General features: G+C 34.0%; 2 protein-coding genes across 7 annotated transcripts in view; one reads left to right on the top strand and one right to left on the bottom strand.

The window, feature by feature from the left end:
• Positions 1 to 24,134, bottom strand: part of DCP1B (decapping mRNA 1B) — a 76,800-nt gene that overhangs the window by 30,895 nt on the left and 21,771 nt on the right. For all 4 annotated transcript variants that reach the window (XM_056800752.1, XM_056800754.1, XM_056800753.1 and 1 more), the window contains exon 3: positions 21,447 to 21,574. In XM_056800752.1, the coding sequence (XP_056656730.1) occupies positions 21,447 to 21,574 (128 nt within the window). The remainder of the gene's footprint in view (positions 1 to 21,446; positions 21,575 to 24,134) is intronic.
• Positions 6,497 to 24,134, top strand: part of CACNA1C (calcium voltage-gated channel subunit alpha1 C) — a 997,067-nt gene continuing 979,429 nt past the window's right edge. For 2 of the 3 annotated variants that reach the window (XM_056800749.1, XM_056800750.1), the window contains exon 1: positions 6,498 to 6,896. In XM_056800749.1, coding sequence (XP_056656727.1) covers positions 6,761 to 6,896 — 136 coding nt within the window. In that variant the 5' untranslated portion in view covers positions 6,498 to 6,760. Of the gene's footprint in view, positions 6,897 to 24,134 lie in introns of all 3 variants that reach the window. The other variant, XM_056800748.1, reaches the window with a different exon arrangement.

Here is a 24,134-nt window from a genome sequence, read left to right as displayed (position 1 = left end):
ACAATTTTTTTTTAAACCCTTACCTTCTGTCTTGGAGTCAATACTGTGTATTGGTGAGGGCTAGGCAATGGGGGTTAAGTGACTTGCCCAGGGTCACACAGCGGGGAAGTGTCTGAGACCAGATTTAGGCCTGGCTCTCAATCCCCTGAGCCATCCAGCTGCCCCCCTCACCAACAAATCTGTCAGAGAAGATATGCCATTCTAACCTCTCTTTGGGTTACTAAAGGGAGAGAGAGAGATGCTGAGAAGAAGCTGAAATGTAGAGGAGCTACATTATGAAAAAAAAACTGCAAGCTTCCAGAAAGAAAAAATGTAGGTACCTAGGAATGGTAACTAACATTCAAGATTAAAATGGGAAGTTTCTTCTGCAAATGACTGGTCATCCTGGAATATAAAATTCCAAAAGGCCAAAGAGATTCTGGAACTCAGGAAACTCAGGAAAGTAAAACAGATAAGAAAAAAACTGGTCCTTTTATGCATAAAATTTTCAAGTATTCCTGATTAAAAGACTAAAAGTCAACAGGAACTCGGAAATAAAAAGCCCCCCCAAACCTAAAAAAGTAAATTTATTTGAGCAATTGGAAGGAACTACATAATCTATATAATCTAGTACTAACATTTTAACTGGGGAAGAAGAAATGTCTTCAAAGGGTATTGAGATATTTTAAAAAGGAAAAATATGAGTCCAAGAGGGGAAGTGTTTTTATTCTAAGGATTTTAAAAATGAAAACAGAAGGGAAGGTAAAGGTGAGAACACACTAGTATAGTTAGAAGGAAGAAGGGGAATGGAAATGGCTATTTCTCATAATTTAGGTGCATGAGAATTTACAAATATGGAAGAAGGGGTCATGACAGTGGGCAACAGAAGAATTTCATTCTTATCTTAAACAAAGAGGCTCAGTGTGTGTGCATATGTATACACACACACACGTTTGATTCAGAAATAAAGCAGACTAACTCCACCAAAATACCGGTGAGTAATGTGGAGAAGAGGTAGTCGAGAGAGGTTAATATATTGAGGCAGGAACAGTCACAAGCAAAACAAACTTTTTGATCTTGAAGAAGAGGGAAGTAAAGAGCTAAAATTAAAGGGGGGATTCCTTAGATGACCCCTTAGATAATAGGAGACTGATGAACAAATTATCACTGCAATATAAGAAATAACAAGGGACGATTTCAGAAAATTCTGGGCAGTGTGAATTTGACTCTGGCAGCTAGGTGGCGCAGTGAGTAGAGTGCCAGGCCTAGAGAAAAGAAATGGCAAACTACTCCATTATCTTTGCTAAGAAAACCCCAAATGGAGTCATGAAGAGTTGGACACAACTGAAAACGACAGAACAACAAAAAATTGACTCAGTGAAGGAAACAGACCTGGGAGAACAATTCAAACAAGAATAAGGACAACACTGTAATGGAAGACAACTCCAAAAGGCTTAAGAATTCTGATCAAATTACTAAACCAGTCCCATTTCCAGAGGAGCTATGATGAAGGATATAACCTGTTTCTTGGTTGCAAGGTGATGTATTCAAGGGCAGAATAAGACAAACATTTTTGGCCAGGACCACAGTGTAGATTCTTTTTACTTTACTATGTTTATTTGCTACAAGGTTCCACCCCCTTCAGTTCATTGGGAAGCATGGGTTGAAGCAATTATTAACACTGATTCCCTTTCTACCCAACCCCCCTCTGAGAGGGATAGTGTAACATTTTTTAAATGCACAAAAGAGAAGAGGAGGAAGCATGGGCAAGCAGGACTGTTTTAAAAGTAATGTGTAGAATAAAAAAAAAATAAGTATGTGGTACGAAGTGGAAGATGTTGCATTTTTGTATGGAATCTTCTTTTTTTTGGGTTTGTGTCTATGGAAATGCTCCTTTTAGGTGTTTAATGAAAAAATAAAATAAAATCTTGTCATATTCTTTCTAGTATATTCTGTCTCATTTTTGTTTATTTGTTTTATGGGTAAGTTAATTTCATTTGTAATTTATTCTAAATAAAATACCCACTAAATGAAATGAGAATTCCCACATATATTGTGGAAAGGGAAAAGGTTGTACTAGAAACTGAATCTCTATATGTACTGTTTGTTTTTCTTTTTTAAGTATACAATATATTTTGACATATAATTTTGAAGCTGTAGCGCTCATCTGTGACTCCTTCTGGTCTTTCTTTTGTTCTCTTCTTTTTTGAAGGGGTGGGTGGTGATGACAATCCTATCCCCAATACTGTTCTAAACTGCCTTCTCTGAAATTAAAAGTAAAAAGCAAGTAAATACATAAAATCTCTTGCCACAAACAGACATTATCAAGAAAAAAAATTTCCAAACTGGCCATGTGCATACATACTTTGCCTGCTTATATCTGTTAATCAAGTCTATGTTTTGTCATTACCTTATCTGACATCATGATTACTATCACTGTTTCTTTTTAAATTCAGTTGATAACATAAAAGATTTTGCTCTAGCAAAATCTGAACTTATCATAGGTTTTGATTATCTTTTTTCTTTCTTCTTAACACTTTCTTCAATAACATTTGTTTTGCTTATGACTAATCTCTCCCTGAATTTATCCTCTCCTCCCCTTCCCAGTTCCCTCCTACAACAAATTCTTTGTGTGTTTGTGTGTGATAGACCCTTTTGACTGGCTAAAATGAGGATTAAGTGATGTCCATCCTCATTTGTGTAGTCTTTTACTTTCACATCCTTATTTTAATATTGTCTTGGATTCACTGAGTTCTCTTTGCATTGTTTTGGTTTTAGGAAGAATCTATTACTAGGGCAAGGGTTTCCATCATCCTCATCATTCATTATGACATTTATAGAGTGCCAACTAAGTGCCAGGCACTGTGCTAAATGCTTTACAATTATTATCTCATTTGATCCTCACCAAACACCAATAAGTAGAAGCTATTATTATGCCCATTTTGAAGTTGGGGAAACTGAAGCAAAACAGAAGTTAAGAGACTTTCCTAGAGTTATACAGCTAATATATGTCTGAGGCTGGATCTGAACCTAGGCCTTCCTGACTACAGGCTCAGCATTCTACCCACCACACTACATAGTTTCCCTATAATCTGTTCTAAGCTATTTATTCTAATTCTTTCCTCCAGAATTTTTATTTCACTTATAATTTTATTTTTTATCTATTGTTTAATTTCTCCCAGGTGCTTTTTTAGTACTTGAGGCTAAAACATTTTTTCTCTGAGGTTTTGCTTTCAGTTGTTATAGAATTATTAAATTTTGGTTTATCTCTTGGGCATCTCCTGATAATAGTTCTTTACTTTATTTTGGGTCATCAACTCTTTATTCTTATCTTTACTTTCAGTTGCTGATTTGAGACTTCATATCAGGGCTAGCCTCTACTCCTTCACAAATTCTTGGATGGATGGTCAAGCCTTATTTATTCCTGACCTCAACTTCCTAGACTTCTGCCACTGACATCCACCTCTCCTTATGTGTTTTTCCTCAGGGAGGCTTAACCCTCTGTTATTTCCTTAGGTTTCACCCTCTCTTCCTTCTGTCTAATGCCAAGACTGAGAGCTTTCATAGTTCTTTGGTCATTAGAGTTCTTATACGTTTCAGATTAAGTTGTTTTGGACTTCCGGTTCAGGGTGGGCATCTGGGTTAGAGTGCTGCCTGTCTTAGCCCTGAGGGTTTCTGCCCTTTCCCCTAACCCCCCAGAAATTCCCTGATAGAATATTCCAGACTTCTTGCCTCCTAGGAACAGGGTGCTAAAGGTTTCAGATAGGAATGGAATTTTTGTCAGAGCACAGGCAGACTTATTTGTTTACCTGCTATTAACTTCAAGGGTACTAGGGTTACTGGCTCCTATCCCTGAACACATGGTTTTTAACCTCCCTGGAAGTTCCTTATCTGGATACTAACAATTTCTTACCGTGCTAAGAATGGAGAGCTGATGATTTCAGTTGCCTTTCAAGCACTTCTGGTCAGAATGCTAGTAAATGTTAGCTAATTAGCCTCACTAATTTGTCTGTTGGTTTTCCTGGTGGAAGGATCTTGCAGATTCCTGTATTTATTTTTTGTGCAGTTCTGTGCTAGATGAGAGAACTTACTGTCTATTGCTCTTTGGATTTCTTAATCATTATTCAACCTGAGGCCTTTTAAGATTTTTGTTGAAGTATATGTTGGAAAGTTAGGACTCCATTTGATCTTTGGTCCATTCTCTTCCTCTTGATATCATCTCCTTTGGGTCTTAGTCTTGGGCCTCTTCTAAACTCTCTGAATTCTTTTTTTGGTTTCTTGTCCTTTCCCTTTCTCCACTTCCCCACCTCAAGGTCTTATTCCTGGTCCTTTGATCATCTCTCTATCCTTGTCCCACAGCATCAAGTATCATCTCCACTAAAAATGACTCCTACATCTTTACCCTAAAGGTCTCCTTAGGGGTCTAGTAATACATTTGCAACAGCTCGTTACATATCCTAATCTGGATATTGTGCCTTTGTCTTAAATGCAGAGGCAACGTGGTACAATAGAGTGCTAAACTTTTAGTAAGAAAGATTTAATTTCAAATCCTTCAGTCACTTACTAGTTGTGGCCTCTAAACAAATCACTTAAGCTTTTGGAGCTACAGTTTCCTCATCTGTCAAATGAGAGTTGGACCTAATGCCTGAGGTCCCTTTCAAGTCAAATCCCTGATCCTAGGTCCAAAATTAAAGTGATTATCTTCCCTACAAAATCTCACTTCCCTTTTTCTGCTGATCAGCCCAATATTATCTTACTCAGACATATAATCTCTATTATTTTTTACTTTTCCTTTTTACTAACCCCCTACTGTCCAATCAAATACCCAAGTCCTACCAATTGTATTGTAGCAATATGTCTCATGTCATGTCACCCCTCTCTACTCAAACTGCTACCACACTAGTTCAGGACTTAATTATCTCAGACCTGTAATATAAGAGCCTCTAATTGCTCTTCCTTCTTTCCTCACCAAACCATCCTTTATATTGTTGCCCAAATATTTCCCAGCACCATCATATTATATAAATTCTTTAATCAAAACTCTTTAGGGGTTCCCAAATATCTACTGAATAAGATATAAACTACTTACACTATTCTTCAAAAGGCCCAATACAATCTAGTTCCAATCAAATAAATGTTGATTGACTGCCTATATAATATACCTTTCCACTGTATTTCATATTCTCTCCTGCTTCATATACACATTATTCTAGAAAAATTGGGATATTTTCTGCTCCTCTCTTCCCCCCAATTCGTCTTTTTTCCTTTCCTATCTCTGGTCCTTCTCCTATGTTGCCCCTCATGCCTAGAATGAATTCCAAACTTTTCTTCTCCATCTATTCTGAGCCCCTCTCTTCCTTCAGTATCTTAATCAGGAATTTCTTTCAGTATGAAGCCTTCCTCAGTCTTCTTCACCCTAGCTTAAAGTGTAGTACTCTTGTATAAATTACTTTAATACAAGTCTGCATCCTTGTCCCTCTCATCTATTTATTAGTTTGTGAGCTACTAGATGCATAGGGATAGTTAGGTATCACAGTGGAGAGAGTGCCAGGTTCGAAGCCAGACTCATCTTCCTTAGTTCAATTCTGGTCTCAGACACCTCCTAGTTCTGTGATCTTGACCAAGTCACTTAACCCGATCTGCCTCAGTTTCTCAGCTCAAAATGAGCTAGAGAAAGAAACAGCAAAGCACTCCAGTATCTTTCCTGAGAACATCTTGAATAGGTCATAAAGATTTGGACATAACTAAAAATGACTGAATAACAAAAGAGGAATGGGATCTGTGTTATATCTATCTTTAGAGTCCCTGGATTTAGAATAATGCCTTGCACATGGAAGGTACTTAAATATTAAATAAAAGGTCCTCAGCAGGGGAAGGTGCCAAGAAAACTGTTAATATATACTAGCAGGGCAATTTGACATTGTCAGTACCATAGCATAATTGAAATGCAGCCATAGGAAAGTGCTAGGAAAACATCTTTAAAATGTCAAAAGGGAATAGAGCTAAAAAGCAACATAGTTTTAGTATTAAAATGGGACCATTTGAAATAGTCTTTTATTTCTGAGTAAAGTTTAATATGAACGTCAAGTTTAAGTATCAGGAAATGCTAGCCCAAACCACTGACCCAGTGTTAGGCAGTGAAACATTACACTGTAAAATAATGAAGTGAAATACCTCAGGATCATTCCCCCTCTACTTCCTGTTTCTTTCAAGAAAATATTTTCATGAATTAAGCAGAATTCCACCAGGACTAATGTAGTGAATTTCATTAATGTTAAAAATTTAAAAGAAGTTTTCTGCCAAGGCCTCCACACCTCTAGACAAATTCGTTGCTCTTCCCCACAAGAGATTATATCAAACTAGCTGGTGTTAGTGTATAAAAACCAGAGCACCTCATGCTTCAAGAAGGTGAAGAGCTGACAAGCTGACACAGACCATAATTTTGTACTTCAATCCAAGTTTTTTTTGGATAAAAATGATCTGACTTAGGCAGACAGTAGGCACTACAGCAAAGAAGTAAAAGGACAAGAATGAAAAGGCCTCTTAGTTAGAAAAATGAATTAAAAGAATTATTTTTTTATTTAAGAATAATTTTTACAGCAGAAAGTGGAAATGTTTACAGAAACATAAAGAATATGATCATGAAAACTTACAGAATAAGATGTAACAGACATGTTTTCTGTTTTTAAAATTTAAATTCAGAAAAGTTCCAAAACAGGATTCAATTAAAAAAATTTTAACAAAGCAATCATTTACACAGGAGGATATATGAAAACTTACAATGTTTCAAGCTTTTAAGTCAACCACTCCTGCATATCAGTCACTACCTAATCACCTTCCAGCAGAATCAGAGGAGAAGTTTAAAGGTACTTTGGTGCATGAAGTTCATCTCAACTGTTTCTACATCTCACATGAAGGTAAGAAAGTCAGTAATGATGTATGTAAAGAATAGGAAAGACCAGCTGAAATTTATTGAATTGCATCTTATTTATATTTAAGCATATAAATATGTATAAGTTATATTCAATCACAGTACAGACACTTCTTTGGCATTTACACTGGTATCTAACACAGACTTCCAATAATATTAAAATTTGAGACCTGAGGTACTATTACCTAATGAAGTTCTGCCTATAAACTCATACCCTTGAATATGCCATGCTATAGAAATTCTCAGGTCTAAAGTATTAAATTATCAGCCTCAACAGGTACCATAACAACAAGCATCTATTTAACTTAAAACATTGCTTCTACTACCCTTTTAATTATTATGTAAAGAAGATGGAAATTTTAATCAGTCTTCAAGTGTGAATTCAAGTAGAGCAAGTCACTTATGATTAGGCTAGTGATTTTATTGTTGTTTTTCAATTTTTGCTGAAAAGATAAAAATATTCAATTTCAAGATGTTAAAAGCATGTGCACTTGGATTTTTAAAGATCATGCAATCACAAACTTTTATTTGTCATCATCTAACTCTTTGTAGTGTGACATACAACTTAACTGAAAGGTTCTTGAATATTTATATAATGTGTACTCCTTTTATAAGTATTTCTACATAATCTGATATCTTAAAACATCTTTGTATCCCCATTATTAAGTACGTGCTTGTCACACAGTAATTGAGCATTGACTGCTCTATATTTTACCCTAAAGACTTTTCAGTTCTCAATCTCAAAAACAAATCATTGATGTGGTTTATTTATTACCTAATAAAGATCAATGTTGTTGCTTACTTAATTTTAAAGAATAGAGGCACATTCCTCTGTATTTAGGTAGAAGATACATATACTGGTTTAGGAAAACTTTTGCAGGACATTCCAGGTGCTTGTATCTTGTTATGGTTCTTTTCTTTTTTTACAACATTGCCAAAAACAACTGGAAAGAAGTTTGTATGGTTGGCATACTGCATTCGTTATATTTTTGTAGTTTTTTTTTAAACTGGGATTTTTAAGAACTGAGAACAAGGCAGTTAAATTTAAGATTCCCCAGGTCTTTGGACAGAGCCCTTGGAATATGTCTTCAAAGCTCATTTCTTTATGAGGAAGCAAATAGGATGACTATTTCAATATAAGAACTAAGAATGCTAAATCATTAATTTATATGTGTGTCTCTATATATTTACATATATAGACATACATATGTGTATATACATGTGTAGGCATATGTATATATATATAAAATATACATGTATATCTGTAAAGAGGAAAAGAGAGCAGTTCTTGTTACATTATTTCTTAGTTTGTTACATGTTTAAAAATGTGAGCATGTATAAGGCAGTCATTGTGTATATACAGATATGTAGATACATAAATATATTGTACTTTAAAAATATATATATATACACATGGATAAAAGGGCTTAATAAATAGTGCTGACAGTTGATAATAATATAGTAAAATACTTCTATTCCAAAAGGTTACAAAGTGTTTTGGAAAGTTCACAATGATCAGAAGAATGGATAGTCACATTTTAAAATGAATTTAGCTTCCTTAAAATTGACTAGGATCTATTTACATAACTTGTCATCTTGAAGGGCACTGCATTGCTTCTAAAAAAAAATAAGGACAAGGAGAAAAACTAAATGAGCTTCTATAATCTGTCTCTGCCTTCTTGCTACATATGCCTATCTTATCTTAAAGGATGTCTGGAATTCCCAGTGTTGGCAGTACACTTGCAGCAGTGAATGTTGAGGTCAACTGTTATGTTGCCCATGCACTGACAGCCATAGATGGGAAATGAAGCCTATGCTTGGCTGGTGGCATGCTGAATTTGCACTACCAGACCATTCTGAATGCTTTGTACTGAGTGCTTTCCCTTCAGCACGTTTTAACTAATGCCTTTAATGTATTATCCTTTCATCCCTCTTCTTAGTTTTTCTGACCAAACAGGGGCATAATCTAATAAGATATAAAATCTTTACTGGCCAGTGGCAAGTGACATAGCACTGTTATCTTTGGTCTGCTGGTCTGTTTCTTTTCACATGACAGAGTTTTACTATGTCTCACAAATCAACATTCCCATGTTCTTGAAATATCACAAGGTTAACAGTAGATGTAGTAGTAGTTGTTTTAAGGATAATTTAAAACCCTGAAAACTTTATTTAGAAAATGTGGTAGAGAAGTTGAATATATAGTTTAAAGTAAAAAGCAATCCCTCCCTTACAAAAAAATAAGTATAAGAACAAAACAAAACAACCAACTCAGGCATTTTACTAGTTTGGATTAAATTAGCATCTAAAAGATAGTATTTTCAAAATGAAATATGGATTTATTGAATGTTTTAAATTTATATCAAAACCAAATCATGTTACTGAGTTTATCTAATACATATAAAAAGCCTTGGTTGTCAAATATGGAAAACTCATAGTTTGACAATATCCCCAAGTTTAGGAGGTTAGATTCTTAATCTTTCATTATTTCTATACTGTATTTGACACTGATCTTTAATTTCCATACATTTCCAGGGAAACCCAAATATGTGTATTATTGAGCAATAGTCTTCACATTCAATTATTAAGTGATGTGATCTAAATAACAAATTAAATAAAAGCAATTTATCTCCCTATCTCTTACCTAAAGTTTCATTTGAATTTTATACATAAACTTATCAATCCCTTTATTTAAAAAATCATCTCCATTATAGAAAAATCTCCTGGATTACTAATAGCACAAGTGTTTAAAGTTTTACAACATACTTTTCTGAATAACAGCCTGAGATATAGATGCTGCAAACATTATTATTTCCTTTTTATAGACATGCAAATGAGGGTCAATTATTTTCTTCAGTATTTTTTGAGCCTTCCTTACTAAGCTGTTAATTCTCTTTTCATTATTCTTATTCATGGCTGTCATTTCTTTTCCTAATTTTCCTCTACTGCTCTTATTTGAATTTCCTTCTTTTCTTTCTTTTTATCTTTCTTTGGGTTTTAATCTTTTAGGAATAGTTATGGGGCTTTTGCAAAAATCTTTAAATTAGGACTCTGATAAGTGATGACTATGTCCCATGAAATGATGGTTTTAAGAAAAACTAAAACTAAATTAAAAATAAAAACCTTTTAGACTGTAGGTACTCTCAATAAGGAATCTCTGTCAAATGACTAAGAAGTAAAGATTCTGCTAGAGAAGCTGAATATTATCAATGATGACATATAAAGGAAACCAGGAGGAAGCAAGTTATATAGCTGAATGGAAGGATGGCTCACAGTTATTCTTTGGAGAAAAAGAAAGGATTTAGAAGAATACTACTAAAAGTTACAAGAAATGTTACTTCATGGGATATATTGTCATGTGTAACTTTTGCTAAATCTTTAAATAGATCTTTTAACTGATAAAAAGTAATTATCAGTAATTATTCCATAGACACATAGGCTTATTCCATAGACACAAATCAGTATAATACCATATATATACTATTGGCAGTTCAGACTACTGTTCCCCCTATTTCCTAGTTTGTAACTCATTTGAAACAAATCTACTAACAAAGCCTGATGCTCATTTTCATAATTATTATTAACCTAGATCCTCAGATAGGGGAGTACTAACATATAAACACATATATGTACATGTAAATAGTTAAAAATAAATGTCAATACTGTGTGTGCATTTGTTTGTGTGTATGTGTGTGCTTAAACTACCCAGTAGTATTTTGGCAGTATATATTTTAAATGAGGCTTAATAAGGAAAATAAATCCAGTCACATAGCCTTGAATTGTGAAATGACCAGGCAGTCACTTAAAGAAAAAAAAAATTTTTAATGCAAAATTTGCTTAAATGAAAATTATACACTTTCTAGTAAGTACTGGAATAATAATAATAATAATAATAATAATAATAGCTAGAATAATTCAAGTGCTCAATCATCTGGTATATATTTCTTAAAATATTACAGGTGATTATAACACATGATCACTGAAAATTTCTATGAACTTAAGGAAAGAACTATTTCATTGCAACCAGCCTAGTCAAAGAAGTTAACTCAGTCTGACAGGTTGAAGGAAAGGTAGCCCAAAGTTTTGAGTTTGAGTCCTGCTGCCATGTGTTCAGTAACAAATTGGTACAGTTGCAGAGAACACTGGTTCTAGGGCCAATCATGCCTCAAACACTTAAGGGCTGTGATCTTGTTAAGGTACTTGAGCTCTCTTTGCTACAGTTTCTTCACTTGTTAAATGAGGAAACTGGACTTTACAATAGCTTTCTAATGTCCAAGATCCTCTAGAGAATAGTTAGTGATACATTAGCTAGAAGGTAGGGCCAGGAGTTAAGTAGAATTGAATTCAAATCCAATCTACCAATACAGATGAGTGTAAGTAAAATATCCGAGTTCTTTTAATTTGCATTTCTCTAATTTTTAGTGAGCTGGAACTTTTTTTGATATGGCTATTGATAGTTTGGATTTCTTCCTCTGAAAACTCTTTGATCATATCCTTTCATCAATTATTGAACATATTTAATCATATCCTTTGGACAGTTATGGAATAGGTTTTATTTTTTTAAATTTAAATCGGTTTCAAATACATCATGGAACTTTATGATGTGAAGATTTTTATTCAGTTACTTGCTCCCCTTTAAATTATAAATTGGTTTTGTTTGTAAACAAATTTTTATTCATTTAATCAAAATTGTCCACTTCATCTTTTGTGATCCTCTCTATACTTTGGTTATGAACTTCCCCTGTTCATAGATCTGAAAAGTAATTTCTTCCTGGTTCTTCTAATTTCATACTATATGAGTCATGCACCAATTTGGAGCTTATCTTGGTATACTGTAAAAGATGTTGGCATATGCACAAATGAAAGAAAAAAAGCATTTATTAAGCACTTATTATGTATAAAGCAGTGAGCTAAGAACTAGTTTTAGAAATAGAAAAGATTGTCCCTGCTCTCAAGGAGCTTACACTCTAAAGGGAAAGACAATAGAAATAGAAGGTTTGAGTTGCAAGGCCAATGGAAAAGTCTTGTGATTCTTAGAACTTGCAACAGCAAAGCAGATGGTAATGCCTCTTCTTTAATGCCATTTTTGCTGATAAAATCTTGTAAAGTTTCTGATACGGAACTACTGGGAAGGACAAAGATTTAATTGGCAAGAATTTTCTTTCCTAAGTCTTCAACAACTATGGTTGTAGCACATGAAGTAGTTTCCTGGCTGTATTTCCCCAAGAATTACTTTCCAGGGGCACTGTAGTAAAAAATTATTTTGTAGATTACTAATCTGTAAAAGTTTAAAATTTGGTGTTTTTAGGCCCCTTCCTCAATTTTTTTTATTGTTTCCCTTGATCTTCTTGACCTTTTGTTCATTCAAATGAATTTTGTTATTCTATTTTTCTAGCTGCGTGAAATAATCTTTTGGTGGTCTGATTGGTATGTCACCAATTAAACAAATTAATTTAGGTAATTAAGTATGTTAATTGTTATCAGTTGGCTCAGTCTATTTTTTGCAAAGAGTGTTTTGTAACTGCATTCACATAGTTCCTGTTTCTGATAGTTTCTGGCAAGTAGACTCCCAAGTATTTTATACATTCTTATAGTTATTTTAAATAGAATTTCTCTATTTCTTCCTCCTGAGTTTAGTTGGTAATGTACAGAAATATTTATGTGGGTTTATTTTATGTTCTACAACTGTGAATATATCATTTTGAAGTTATTGTTTCAATTAATTTTTTGGTTGAGGATCTAGGTTTCTTTAAATAAACCATGTATCATCTGCAAAGAGCGATAATTTTATATTCTCTTTGTTAGTGATTATTCTCTCAATTTTTCCTTGCCTTATAGCTAAGCTAGTATTTCTAATACTGTATTAAATATTTAATTAGAAATTTTGAAATACAAACACAAGAGTAAAGAGAAACCTAAAAAAGTTAACATATTTGGAAAATTGTAAAGGACTACATAATGAATAAAGGGCAGTTTGGTAGCACAGTGGCTAGAGAGCCAGGCCTAGAGTCAGGAAGACATGAGTTCAATTCCAACCTCAGTCATATCTAGCTGTGGCTCTGGGCAAATCATTTAACCCTATTTGCCTCAGTTTCCTCATCTATAAAATAACCTGGAGAAGGAAATGGCAAACCACTCCAGTGCTTTTGCCAAGAAAACCCTCAAAAATGGGACACAGTTGAATATAATAGAAAACAACTTAAATAACCACAAATATGATGAAGTATTTGTATTCTAATAGGGAAAGAAAAAGCCAGTGTTCCCTCAGATCTCTAATATCTCCAAGTGTCATAGAAGTAGGTCAATAAGACAGAGGTTATCAGGATGGTTTTGTTCTATTTTAATGATTTTTTAAAAAGTAGAAATAAAAGAGATGAGAAAAGGAGAACATAAAGGAAGGGAATAAAACTTCCCATTTCACAGAATCAGGGTATTCAATGAGATAACTACATGTAAACATGAGGAAGCTGCCACAAGAATCTCACTTTCATCTGAACTCAACACACACAGAATTTGATTTAAAAATACATAAAACTCACTAAGGAAATAGGTAGGAAGAAGGGGAGGGGAGGTTATGAGGAAAAGGAGAATCTGGATAGAATTTGTCATAAGCAAAATAAACCCTAATGTTGGAGAGTAGATTGTGAAAGAAGGATTTAAAGGTTGTTTTGATTTGTCATGTTCTTCTAGGAGAACTATAATCTGAAGTCCCTTTGCATCCTGTCTTCAAGATCAATATGTTTTGCTTATGTGGAAATCATGTTATTGCTTTTTGCTTCTTTTCTTCCAGACTCTCTTCTTCATTTCTGTGTAGGTACATTCACAAATATTTTTTCTCTTTTGTTTATTTGGTGAGACATAGCACTATGGATTTAATATTTTTTTTATTCTTAGGTCATAATTCTGCTTTCATGATTCTTATTTCTTTTTTAAGTCTTTTGAAAACATTATGCTATGATTCCATTCTTTTGTTAGGAACCTCTAGGATCCCTGCCCTTATCAAGTATTTATTCATTTTTGTTTTTTTTTCCTGCAATATTTATTCATAGATGTGTGGACTCTTTTAGGTATCTAGATTTTATATGTTTTTTTGCTATCAATATCTTCCAGTTGGTTTATCTGTTTATGTTTAGTCTGAGTTTTCTTCTTCTTGAAGGCTTTGGTAATTCTAGTCTTTTTTCATTAAATTCTCCCATTACTCATCTTCTGACTCCTTCCCCTTTGAGGATGATTTCCCTGGAGGCTGGACATCAAAATAGTCTCAGTCTTTCCTGCCTTGGATAATACATTTTCCCCTGGCCTCAAACTCTTCTTGAAAGTGACTTTCTGGGGGACAGAATTTGACTCAGTTGGATTTGAGCTGTTTCCCTAAGGCTTAGTGGAATGCAACCCAGTCTTACACAGTGGCTATCCCACTCTGGTTTTCTCTGTTTCTCTTTCTCAGTTCTTTTGCTGAGCTTTATTGTAGCAAAGAGCACCTCTTCATTGCTGTCCCAGGAGCAAGCTTCTTTCTGCCTTTTGATTACTTGAAGCACTGAGAGGAGGATAGGGGTAGAGTTAAATTCTATTGCAAGCCTATGGGTAAGTTTGTGTAGCCTACCCAAGCATGTGGGGGAAGAGGGTAATGAGGGTTTTAGGTGTGAATGATTAGCATTCTTGGATAATAAATTATCAGGTTTTTAATCTCAGTAGTTCTTGGTGCCATAGATTATGGAAATAGTTGAAATTGTTTTATCTTTTTGCATTATTTCTCTTATGGATATGTATGAGAGGTCATGAAGTTCACAAAAAATATCTAGTCCTCCATCTTGTTTGGTCATCTGACTCAAAAAGGGGGGATTAAAAGGAAAGGAAAAAAAGGGTAAATATTATTGACCAGAATCTAGGAGAAGAGAAGAAAAAAGGGGCAGTAAAGTAGATTGCTTCAATTACAGTTGACTAGTGTTGAACAAATTCTTTCATTACATTCCTTATAAAAAAGGAGGATGGGAAATGGGAAGAGATGAAAAAGTATGAGAATAAGATGGAGGGAAATATACAATTAACAATCATAAACAAAAATGTTAAAGAAATGAAATCATCTATAAAATGAAAGCAGATAGGTAAAGTGGATTAGAAAACAGAATCTAATAATATGTTGTTTAAAAGAAACCACTTGAATTAAGCAGAGTTAAAAGAAAGAAGGGGCAGAATATTTAATACTTCAGGTGAACTAAAAAAAGCAAGAGCAATAATCATGATCTGAGACAAAGAAAGGAAAATTATACATAACTGAGATAAACTGGGAAACAACATTATGTTTAAATACATCATATATAGTGAAATACCATTGATATAAAATATAATGCATTTAATGTATTAAAGAAAAAACAATTGATTTACAGAAAAGATAGAAAATACATTAGTTCAAGATTTGAATGGATCTCTTTAGACAGATAAATCTAGTAAATAGATAAACAAGACAGAGTTAAGGTCCTTAGTAAGTTTAAGAAAAGTTATATATGATAAATTCTCTAGCAGTTACAGAATGGAAATAAAAAGGGAGATATTCCACATTACTACATGGCACATTTACAAAAACTGATCATGTATAAAGATTAAAACGTACAAAAGTAGAAATGTCAAACCTATACTTAACCAACCACACCCAATAAAATTATATTCAATGAAGGGCCTTTAAAAATATAATTAAAAATTAAAGATTAAATTTGTGAGTCAAGAATAAACCATAGAAATAGAAAAAATTTTTGATGACAAAGCAAATGATAAGGATACTAAATACCAAAACTTTTGAGATATAGCAAAAGCCATCCTAGGGAGATAATGGATCCTAGATACTCTGAAAACATTCTGGGAATTAGAGTTGCACAACAATATGTGAATAATATTTAAACTTCCTGACCAAATCTAGTTTTCCAGAAAAGGAACCCTGGAGGCCTAAAGAAGATCTATGATAGACAAACTACACCAGTAGATAGCCAAATGTATAGGTTAGAACACACTGTGGACCCTAGGACGTTTCAGAGTAGTTTCAGAACTCTTTGTATGAACTCATCAACATCTCAGCCCAGTCTGAATCTTCTTTGAGGGTGGCTGCAGAAGAGTGACTTTTGGGGTACTCTGGGTAGGCCTAGTATGGTACTTGCTTTCCAATGAGGAAAGAGTATTATATTTCTTCAAATCCATGACTAAGAGGTGAACTTTGCTCTGGAGGGACCAGTCTTGAGGCATTCTATAAGTTGGTACCACAAAGTACTCTAGAAAAGAACTTAAGCCTAGCAGGGAGAGCAGCCACAAGACTTTCATGGTCCAATGGAGCACCATAGGCCCAGGACAAACTGTGGAAGGAAGGCAAAATATGGCCAGAACAGTCCCTGAAATCGGTAGTGTGATCCCTGCACAAGAGTATCACTAAGTCTAGCATTGGGGGAAGGACCTAAGGTGGACCTACAGCAGAGAGATCTGTGACAAGGGGAAGCCTCTAGGCAGTGCCCTGCAATCCTGTAAAAGGTTGATATAGTCTAGAACACTCAGGACCTGTGCACAAAATTCAGAGCTTAACCAAAAAAAGAAAGCTTCTCATGAGCAAACAAAGAAAAATTCCAACTACTATAAAGAAATATTTTGGTGTGAGAGACACTCAAGAGGTGAAACCCAAAGACAATAACAACTTCACAAGAGCAGGTAAAGTCTCAGAGAAACGAAAATGTCTTCGCTATAGGGATTACAGGGACTACTTGCAGGAAATTAAACAAGAGATTCAGAATGGAAAAGCTAGGGAGGGAAGAAAGGCAAGGGGAAATGACAACTGTTATAACAAAGAATAGAAAAGCTCACTGAAGAACTGAATGCTTCGAAATTATAATGGGGCATGAAGAAAACTCAATAAGAAGATAAAAAATAGCAAAAAAAAAAAAAGGAAAAAAATCTAAGCAATATAATATTTTGTAAAAGTTAACTTGGAAAACAGGCTAAGGAGAAACAATTTAAGAACTATCAGACTTTCTGAAAACTATAATTACAGAAAAGTCCATATTTCTGGAAATTATAAAACTGTCCAGAACTCTTAGAATGAGGGGGCAATATGAAAATACAAAAAAAATTCAAAATGAAAAATACCAGGAACATTCTATATAAAATCCAGAGAGCTTTCAAGTCAAAGAAAAAAAATACTACAGGCTGCCAACAAGGAGTTCAAATACTCAGATTCACTCTCTGGATCATTATTCATAAAATACTCCTCGACTGTACCCAAAAGTATCTTGGGCCTTCTTCCTTTCTGTCCTCACTCTCATTTGGTGTCCTCATCATCTCACATGAGTTTACATATTATCCCATACTGATTCCTCTCAGTCTATATTTCTTTTCCTCTCCAGAGCTTTAGCTCTGCATCATTAATAGCCTACTTGATATTTTGAAGGCAATTAAGCACTGGGAATTCAAAGGAGAGCAATAACAATGGTCTCTGCCCTCTAAGAGTTCTGGCTATTCTGTGCATATCTCAAATTCAACAAGTTCAAAAATTGAATTCATCATTTTTTCTTTGAATTTCTTTCTGCAGAAGGGTGCCACAGTCCTTCTAGGCACATGAGTTCACATCTGTATCATCATAGACCCCATTTACCCTCCTAATCTTGTTCTTATTCCTATAATATTTCCATGCCCTTATCTCAACTCATAGAGCTACAACTCTAATTCAGGCTTTCATCAGCTCTCATTTAAACTATTTCAGTAGCTTCTTAATTGGTCTCCCTGTCTCAAGGCCCTCCTTTTCCTCATCTATTCTTTCCTGAACTGCCAAACTGATTTTCCTAATGTGCAAATCTGATGTCACTTACCTATTCAACAGACTATATATGATCTTGGAGAGCAACTATAAAGTCCTCTGTGTGATACTTAGAACCCTTCATAACCTGGTCCCAGCTTGCCTTTCTAAACTTATTGCACAACATTCCCTTCTATACATAATGGAGTCCAACCAAATTGGCCTCTTTCTGGCTCTTCATACATGACATTCTATCTCTTCTATGCCAGATACATTATTCACTTCCATCTCTTAGAAGCCAAAGTTTAGCATATGTATCACCTTCTCCACGAAGCCTTTCCTAATTGGTCTTATCTACCATCACCCCTAGCAAATTCCCTCCTCCAGTATTTATTTATATGTAGTTGTTATTTCCCCCTGAAAAATGCAAGTTACTTGAGGGTAGAGACTTTCCACTTGGTCTCTTATCCTCAGGGTCTAGCACAGTATCTGCCACATAGTAGAAACTTATTAAATTCATATTGATTGATTTAATATTAAAATTTCCTGGTGAGGAGCTTCTTCTATCAATGAGGATGGGCCCATTTTTGCAACATAGATTTGTCTAGGGTATTTGAGGTAATAGAATTAGTAGCTAATGTCAGTTATACTTTAACCTAAGTTTTTTTTTACTTCAAGACCAACTCTCTATCTATAGTCATGCTGCCTTCTGGGGATTCTCTAAGGGACTTTTAAAAGCTGAAATGTTTGGACGTATACATCAAAATATTAATAGCAGTACTTTTTGTGGTAGCAAAGAACTAGAAGCAAAGTAGATGCCTGTTAATTAGTGAATAGCTAAATAAATTGTGGCACATGAACGTAATGGAATATTAATACTCTATAAGAAATGACAAATAGGATGACTATAGTGAAATTTGGAGATTTACATGAATTGATGCCAAGTGAAGAAAGAAGAGCTAAGAAAAAATATACATAATGACAAACAATGTAAATAGAAAGAACTACTACATGAGTAATGGATAATGAATGCTACAAAGTTACAAAAAAGCAGACTAGGTCCCAAAGAAGAAAGATAAGACACTACCCCCTAATTTCTTGGCAGAGCTGGGGAGATCAAAGGGTATGGAACATAACATATCAGATTTTTTTTGATGTACTGAGCAGATTTGATGTGTGTTTTTTTTTTAATCTTCCGCTTTTTAAAAAAAAATCCTTTGTTTACAGAATGATTCTCTTGGAGGATGAAAAGGGATGGATAGAGAGTAATTTAGGTGACTAAAAAAAGATATCAATAAACATTTATTTTAAAATGTAAACAATTACTTGGATTTGTTGTCCTTTGTCTCTTTTCACAGTTGTATTATATACTTGATGTACTACTGCTTCAAGATTTGTCCTGAATTTGAATTGCTAATTTCCTTACTCCTTATTTCACATGAATTCAAGTAAGCATACTTAAATGATTCCTATACAATGGTACAGATCCTATCTGGTAAGAAAAATATTCCAAGGAAGAATGTTAAGTTAGGCATTTGTAGTCACTATTGACTTTCATGCCTCTTTGGTAACACTAAGCAACCTGGAAAAATGTCATCAATTCTCAATTACCTACAGGTAGACAAATTAGTTTTGAATTTCTTTACATGACTAAGCAGGATAGGTAACAAAATCCTATGCTGACAAAATTTGAGATCTCTTTATTTTTATTCCTCCATGTAGCATGAAGGCCCAACTGAAGGTCTTTAAAGCCAAAACATGTAACTCTACCAACAAAATGAAGGGTGAACCCTACAGCTCACTTCATGTTGTTTTTTTTATTCATTTATGGAATGATACTATTTCAGCATGTAGTAGGAAACAAAAAGAATTTTAAGCAAGGGGCCCTTAATGAAAACTGTATTAGCTTATTTCTACCTTGTCTTTACAATATGATGATGTCACTTCTAAAGTGTAAATTCCTACAACAGATAACAATATGGAACAAGTCTATATTTATACAGGAATAGGGCCTGGATTTGTGTTGTGGGTATGGAGAACTATAAGTGAGAAAACTCCTTTTTCTAATTCAAAAGATCAGCATCTTCTCTGCAACATAATGTCTTAGAGAATTTTAGGAACATAGAGTTAAATGACTTTCCCAGAATCCTACAACCTACTTGTGTCAGAGGCAAGCCCTGAACCTTGAATTCAAGACTATCCACTTCCCCATACTGTCTCTATACCGAGATATAACAACACTAAAGCCAAATAGAAACAGTTTTTGAATTACTAAATTTATTACTAATCTTTTAACAAATGACACAGGGCAATTAATGCTATAAGTCAGATACATTGTGGCAAATAGTAAAAGCCCTCCCTAAAAACAAGACCCTGGGCTTAAGAATGAAGGACAGCTAAGAAAAAAAATTGTTAGAAGATTAAAAAAAGCTATTTCAAGTCTATTAAACATGTAAATGTTTTTCTATAATATGCACGTGTGCTTGTGTTTACATTTGTCACATATATACACATGTACACCAGTATTTTCTTATTCTTTATAAATGACTTTGCTTCTGATTCATAACTGTTCTTCTGGGATGTCCAATGGTCAAAGATAGCTTGTTAAAAGAAACAGAATAGCTTAAGAATAAAAAAGGAGAAAGACTATTTGGTCAGAGATAATTACCCAAATTAAAATTTGACCAGGTTTGTTCAGTTAACTGATATTGATTTAATAGTATGCTTGACATGCTCCAAAATCCTTAATAATAAAAAAAACACCTTTGGATTTTTTTCACTTATTACATATTCCAAAGACAGTATTCTATCAATATAGGCTCTCTACACTGTCTACTATAGTGATGCTGGGTCAGTAGTGATACGCCAGAAAGGAGTGTCATTTGCAAAAAACATTAACTCTATATTCTGTAATAAATATAACTTGGTTTCCTAAGCAAGAATTCTCCTGGCCCAGACTGTCTCAAGGCTAGTTAGAGCTCTGACAAGATCATAGCATAAAGTGATATAATTGCTAGAAACTTACACCATAATATCTAAATTGTCTTCTTTCTAATATTTTCAGGGAAGAAGTTATTCCCTTAATTAGGCAGGCAGTAAGAGGTCAGATCTGTGCTTCAGAAAATCATTTTGGTACCTGTGTGGAAAATGGACTGGAGAGGGAATAGTGGGAGGGAGAATAACTAGAATGCTATTGCAATAGGCCAGGTGGAAGAGGATGAAAGGCTGAGTCGGAGTTGTGGTTTTATGAGCAAAAAGAAGGGGAGAGATGTGAGAAAGACTGAGTTAGTAGAAAGTCTTAATAAATGATTAGATATGGGGGTATAATAAGATTTAGTGAATCTTTGTAATTATCCTTTTCAATAAATCTTGTATGATCTCTCCAGATGCATGAGAAATTACTTGGAGAACCTTTAGGGCTGTGTTTTGTTCTGCTGTGTCAAAAGCTTTTTAAAAAGTTTACTTTATTATTATTTTGTAACTGTCAACAACATGGTCTATTCATGTGAATAAAGATGTGTTCTGCTGAGAAAAACATTTGCTAAAGGCTACCTGTTTCCTTCCGATATTTTCACTGAGGTAATTCTTTATGCACATGTACAGCATTCTAATAAAGATTCTATAAAGATGATAAAACAAATTAGGTAGGCATTTCCTAAGCCAACTAATGGTGACCATCTGAGGCAGTAAAGGCTTCCATATATAGTGCAATTTAAAACATACATTAGAATGTTAGAAGAAACAACTACCCAGGGCATTTAGAGAATTACTCACATCTGGCATTCCTATATAGAAGAAATGGGTCCTGAAGTTGGAAATCCAGATCTTTAGTGATGGGTTCGGTCCTATTTTCCATGCTCAACCTATTCATAATTGTGAATCCATGCTTGGGAGAAGCTGACCTGAAATCACCAGAAGAAAAAGCTGTTCAAAAGTTGCTATAGTGCAGTTTTATTTTGACAAGTCATAAACTTTTTGCTTCAATTCATGTAACCTATGTGATCTCTTGTGAAGCCTATGGATCTCTTCTCAGAATCATGTTTTCAAATGCATAAAATAACATATACAAGATTACAAAAGAAATCAATTGTGTTGAAAAAAAATGATGTAATTTGTTCCCACTCAACTTTATAGACCCCTGAAATCTATCCACAGGCCCCAAGAGGTCCAGAGATGCCAAATTAAGTCATGCTTCAGATAAACTTCTTTTCCTTTACCAGTATTTCTTTGTATGTACAAATATAAAGTGACATTTCATAACTCTTGGGGTTTATGCTCAAATACATCTGTAATTTAAGCACTCACTTTTTATGCCACTCATTTGGCAATTAATACTTTCCCTTAAAAATACTCTTGTATCATTTAACTTTATATGTATATGTCTTGCCTCTATTTTCCCAATATAATATTTTTATGAAGATAATCTACTCATGTAACAGTTGAGTTTCATATACAATCCTCTTCTATTACTCTTTATATACTGAAATCTTGATGTTTGTTAAATTCAAAACAAAAGGGAAAATTTACAAAATCTATAGATATGTTTGGGGGCATTATTGATGAAGGTGTAAAAAAGGAACAAGAAGGTTTTCATAAGTGATATTTCACAGCAAACCCATTTTACCCACAAAAGGCTTACTGAAAGATAGGGAAAATACAAGATTCAACTATGCTTATTTTTATTGATTATGAGGCATGTCTTAAGCACATTTCAAATGATGTTAAGATTCCTTGAAACTATACAACAAAAATATCCCGATTTCATAACCTTCTGATCTTTAGGCACAAAGCATAAAAACATATGCTCACCAAAGCAATACAATGATGGAAGTGATTTAACACAGAGCCCAAGGGAAAAAAGATTCCATATAATCAAGTCTTCTAGATGCTACTGTTTACAAATTATATTTTGCAAAGAAACACTGCAGAGAATCCTGGACAAACTAAATAACCATTCAAACAAGTTCATCTTAATTATCTACACAGGAACAACCAAATAGATGAATACAACTAGGTCCTGATTAGTGCAAATAAGGAACTCTCCTGAAAATGGCTGCACTACTTGACTATGCATTACATATTTCCATTGAGCTGGAACCAATTGCCATAGTTTACATAATTTTAACTTCAAGTAATTCGAATTCAAATATAAGTGATCTATACAGGGGATTTCTGATTTGTACTAATCAGGCAGACACATCTATTGTCCTGATTATGATATGCAGTTGGATTGACAATCTAAAGCATATCTGTCAGTATGAGTATATGTGTGTTTATTATATCACTGTAAACAGAAAATGGAGTGGGCTCAAAAGAGAAGGGAAGAAGAGAATAGGATGAGCTGCCTTTAAGGAATTACTCTTCTATGAAACAGTTATATTTTTTTTACTCATATTTTTAATACCAATATCTTCTGGCACTGACTTGTGGAATGCCACAGCTACCAAGGCGAAATTGAGAACCACTCAAAAAGTAACAGAAAGAAGCATAGTAGCCATGAGTAGGCTGTAACAAATGACAAACAAGGCATTATTAGAGAGACTAGAATTACAATATCATAAAAATGTTTTAAAGAAAAAGAAAACTGGGTGATAAAATGAGATGAGAGAAAAACCAACAGAAAGTCTATGTATTATATTGTTATCCTCATAATGTCAGAAGAAGTGAGGAAAGTCCCCAATATACTATCTGCCAGTGAACATATAAAAAGACATGGATACACAGGATAGGTAAGCTAGAATGGGTTCTGATCTACATTACTTGGGGTGTGAGAGAATATATCAATAAGATCACAGATACATTTGACAATTCTGTTGCTTAAATGATACTGTAAGCTTTATATGGGTATATGATCTGGGGTTTTGATTTTAAAAAGATCACTCTTTTACAAAAATGAGTAATTTGGAAATAGGTATTGAGTGATAATACATGTATAATCCAGTGGAATTGCTGTCGGCTTTGGGATTGGGGGGTGGGAGAGAGGGGAGGGAGAGAAAATGAATCATGTAACCATGGGAAAATACTGTAATGTAAGAGAGAGATCCAGGGGGTTGCAGTACTTAAAAATATAAAATAAAATTTAAATTAAAAAAAAAAAAGAATGCTTAGCACAGTGACCTGATAATAGCCACTAAATTAAGTATCTGTAGATTTCTTTGTACCATACAGTATACACTGGCCATCATTTGAGAAGTCGTTGATAAAAATTTAAGGGTTTGATTAAAATTGAAAGATGTTAATTTTTTTTTGAGGAAAGATGAACAAACAGAAAGTCAGTGAATTTGCCAACAAGAATTATAAAAGTAAAAGAGTAAGTAAACTAATTGAAATACATTAGGAATCATATTTTCCACAATAAAGGGAAATCTGAATTACTTGAAAAGGTGATTATGTATGTTTTTATCCTGCAATTAGAAGAAGCCAGTAGATAAGGAGAGATTAAAGATTAGAGATGCTGTGGGG

Source organism: Monodelphis domestica, chromosome 5, assembly GCF_027887165.1.
Source record: "Monodelphis domestica isolate mMonDom1 chromosome 5, mMonDom1.pri, whole genome shotgun sequence".
Lineage (NCBI taxonomy): Eukaryota > Metazoa > Chordata > Mammalia > Didelphimorphia > Didelphidae > Monodelphis > Monodelphis domestica.
The sequence above is the reverse complement of the archived record's forward strand: the minus strand, read 5'-3'. Positions and strand labels throughout refer to the sequence as shown.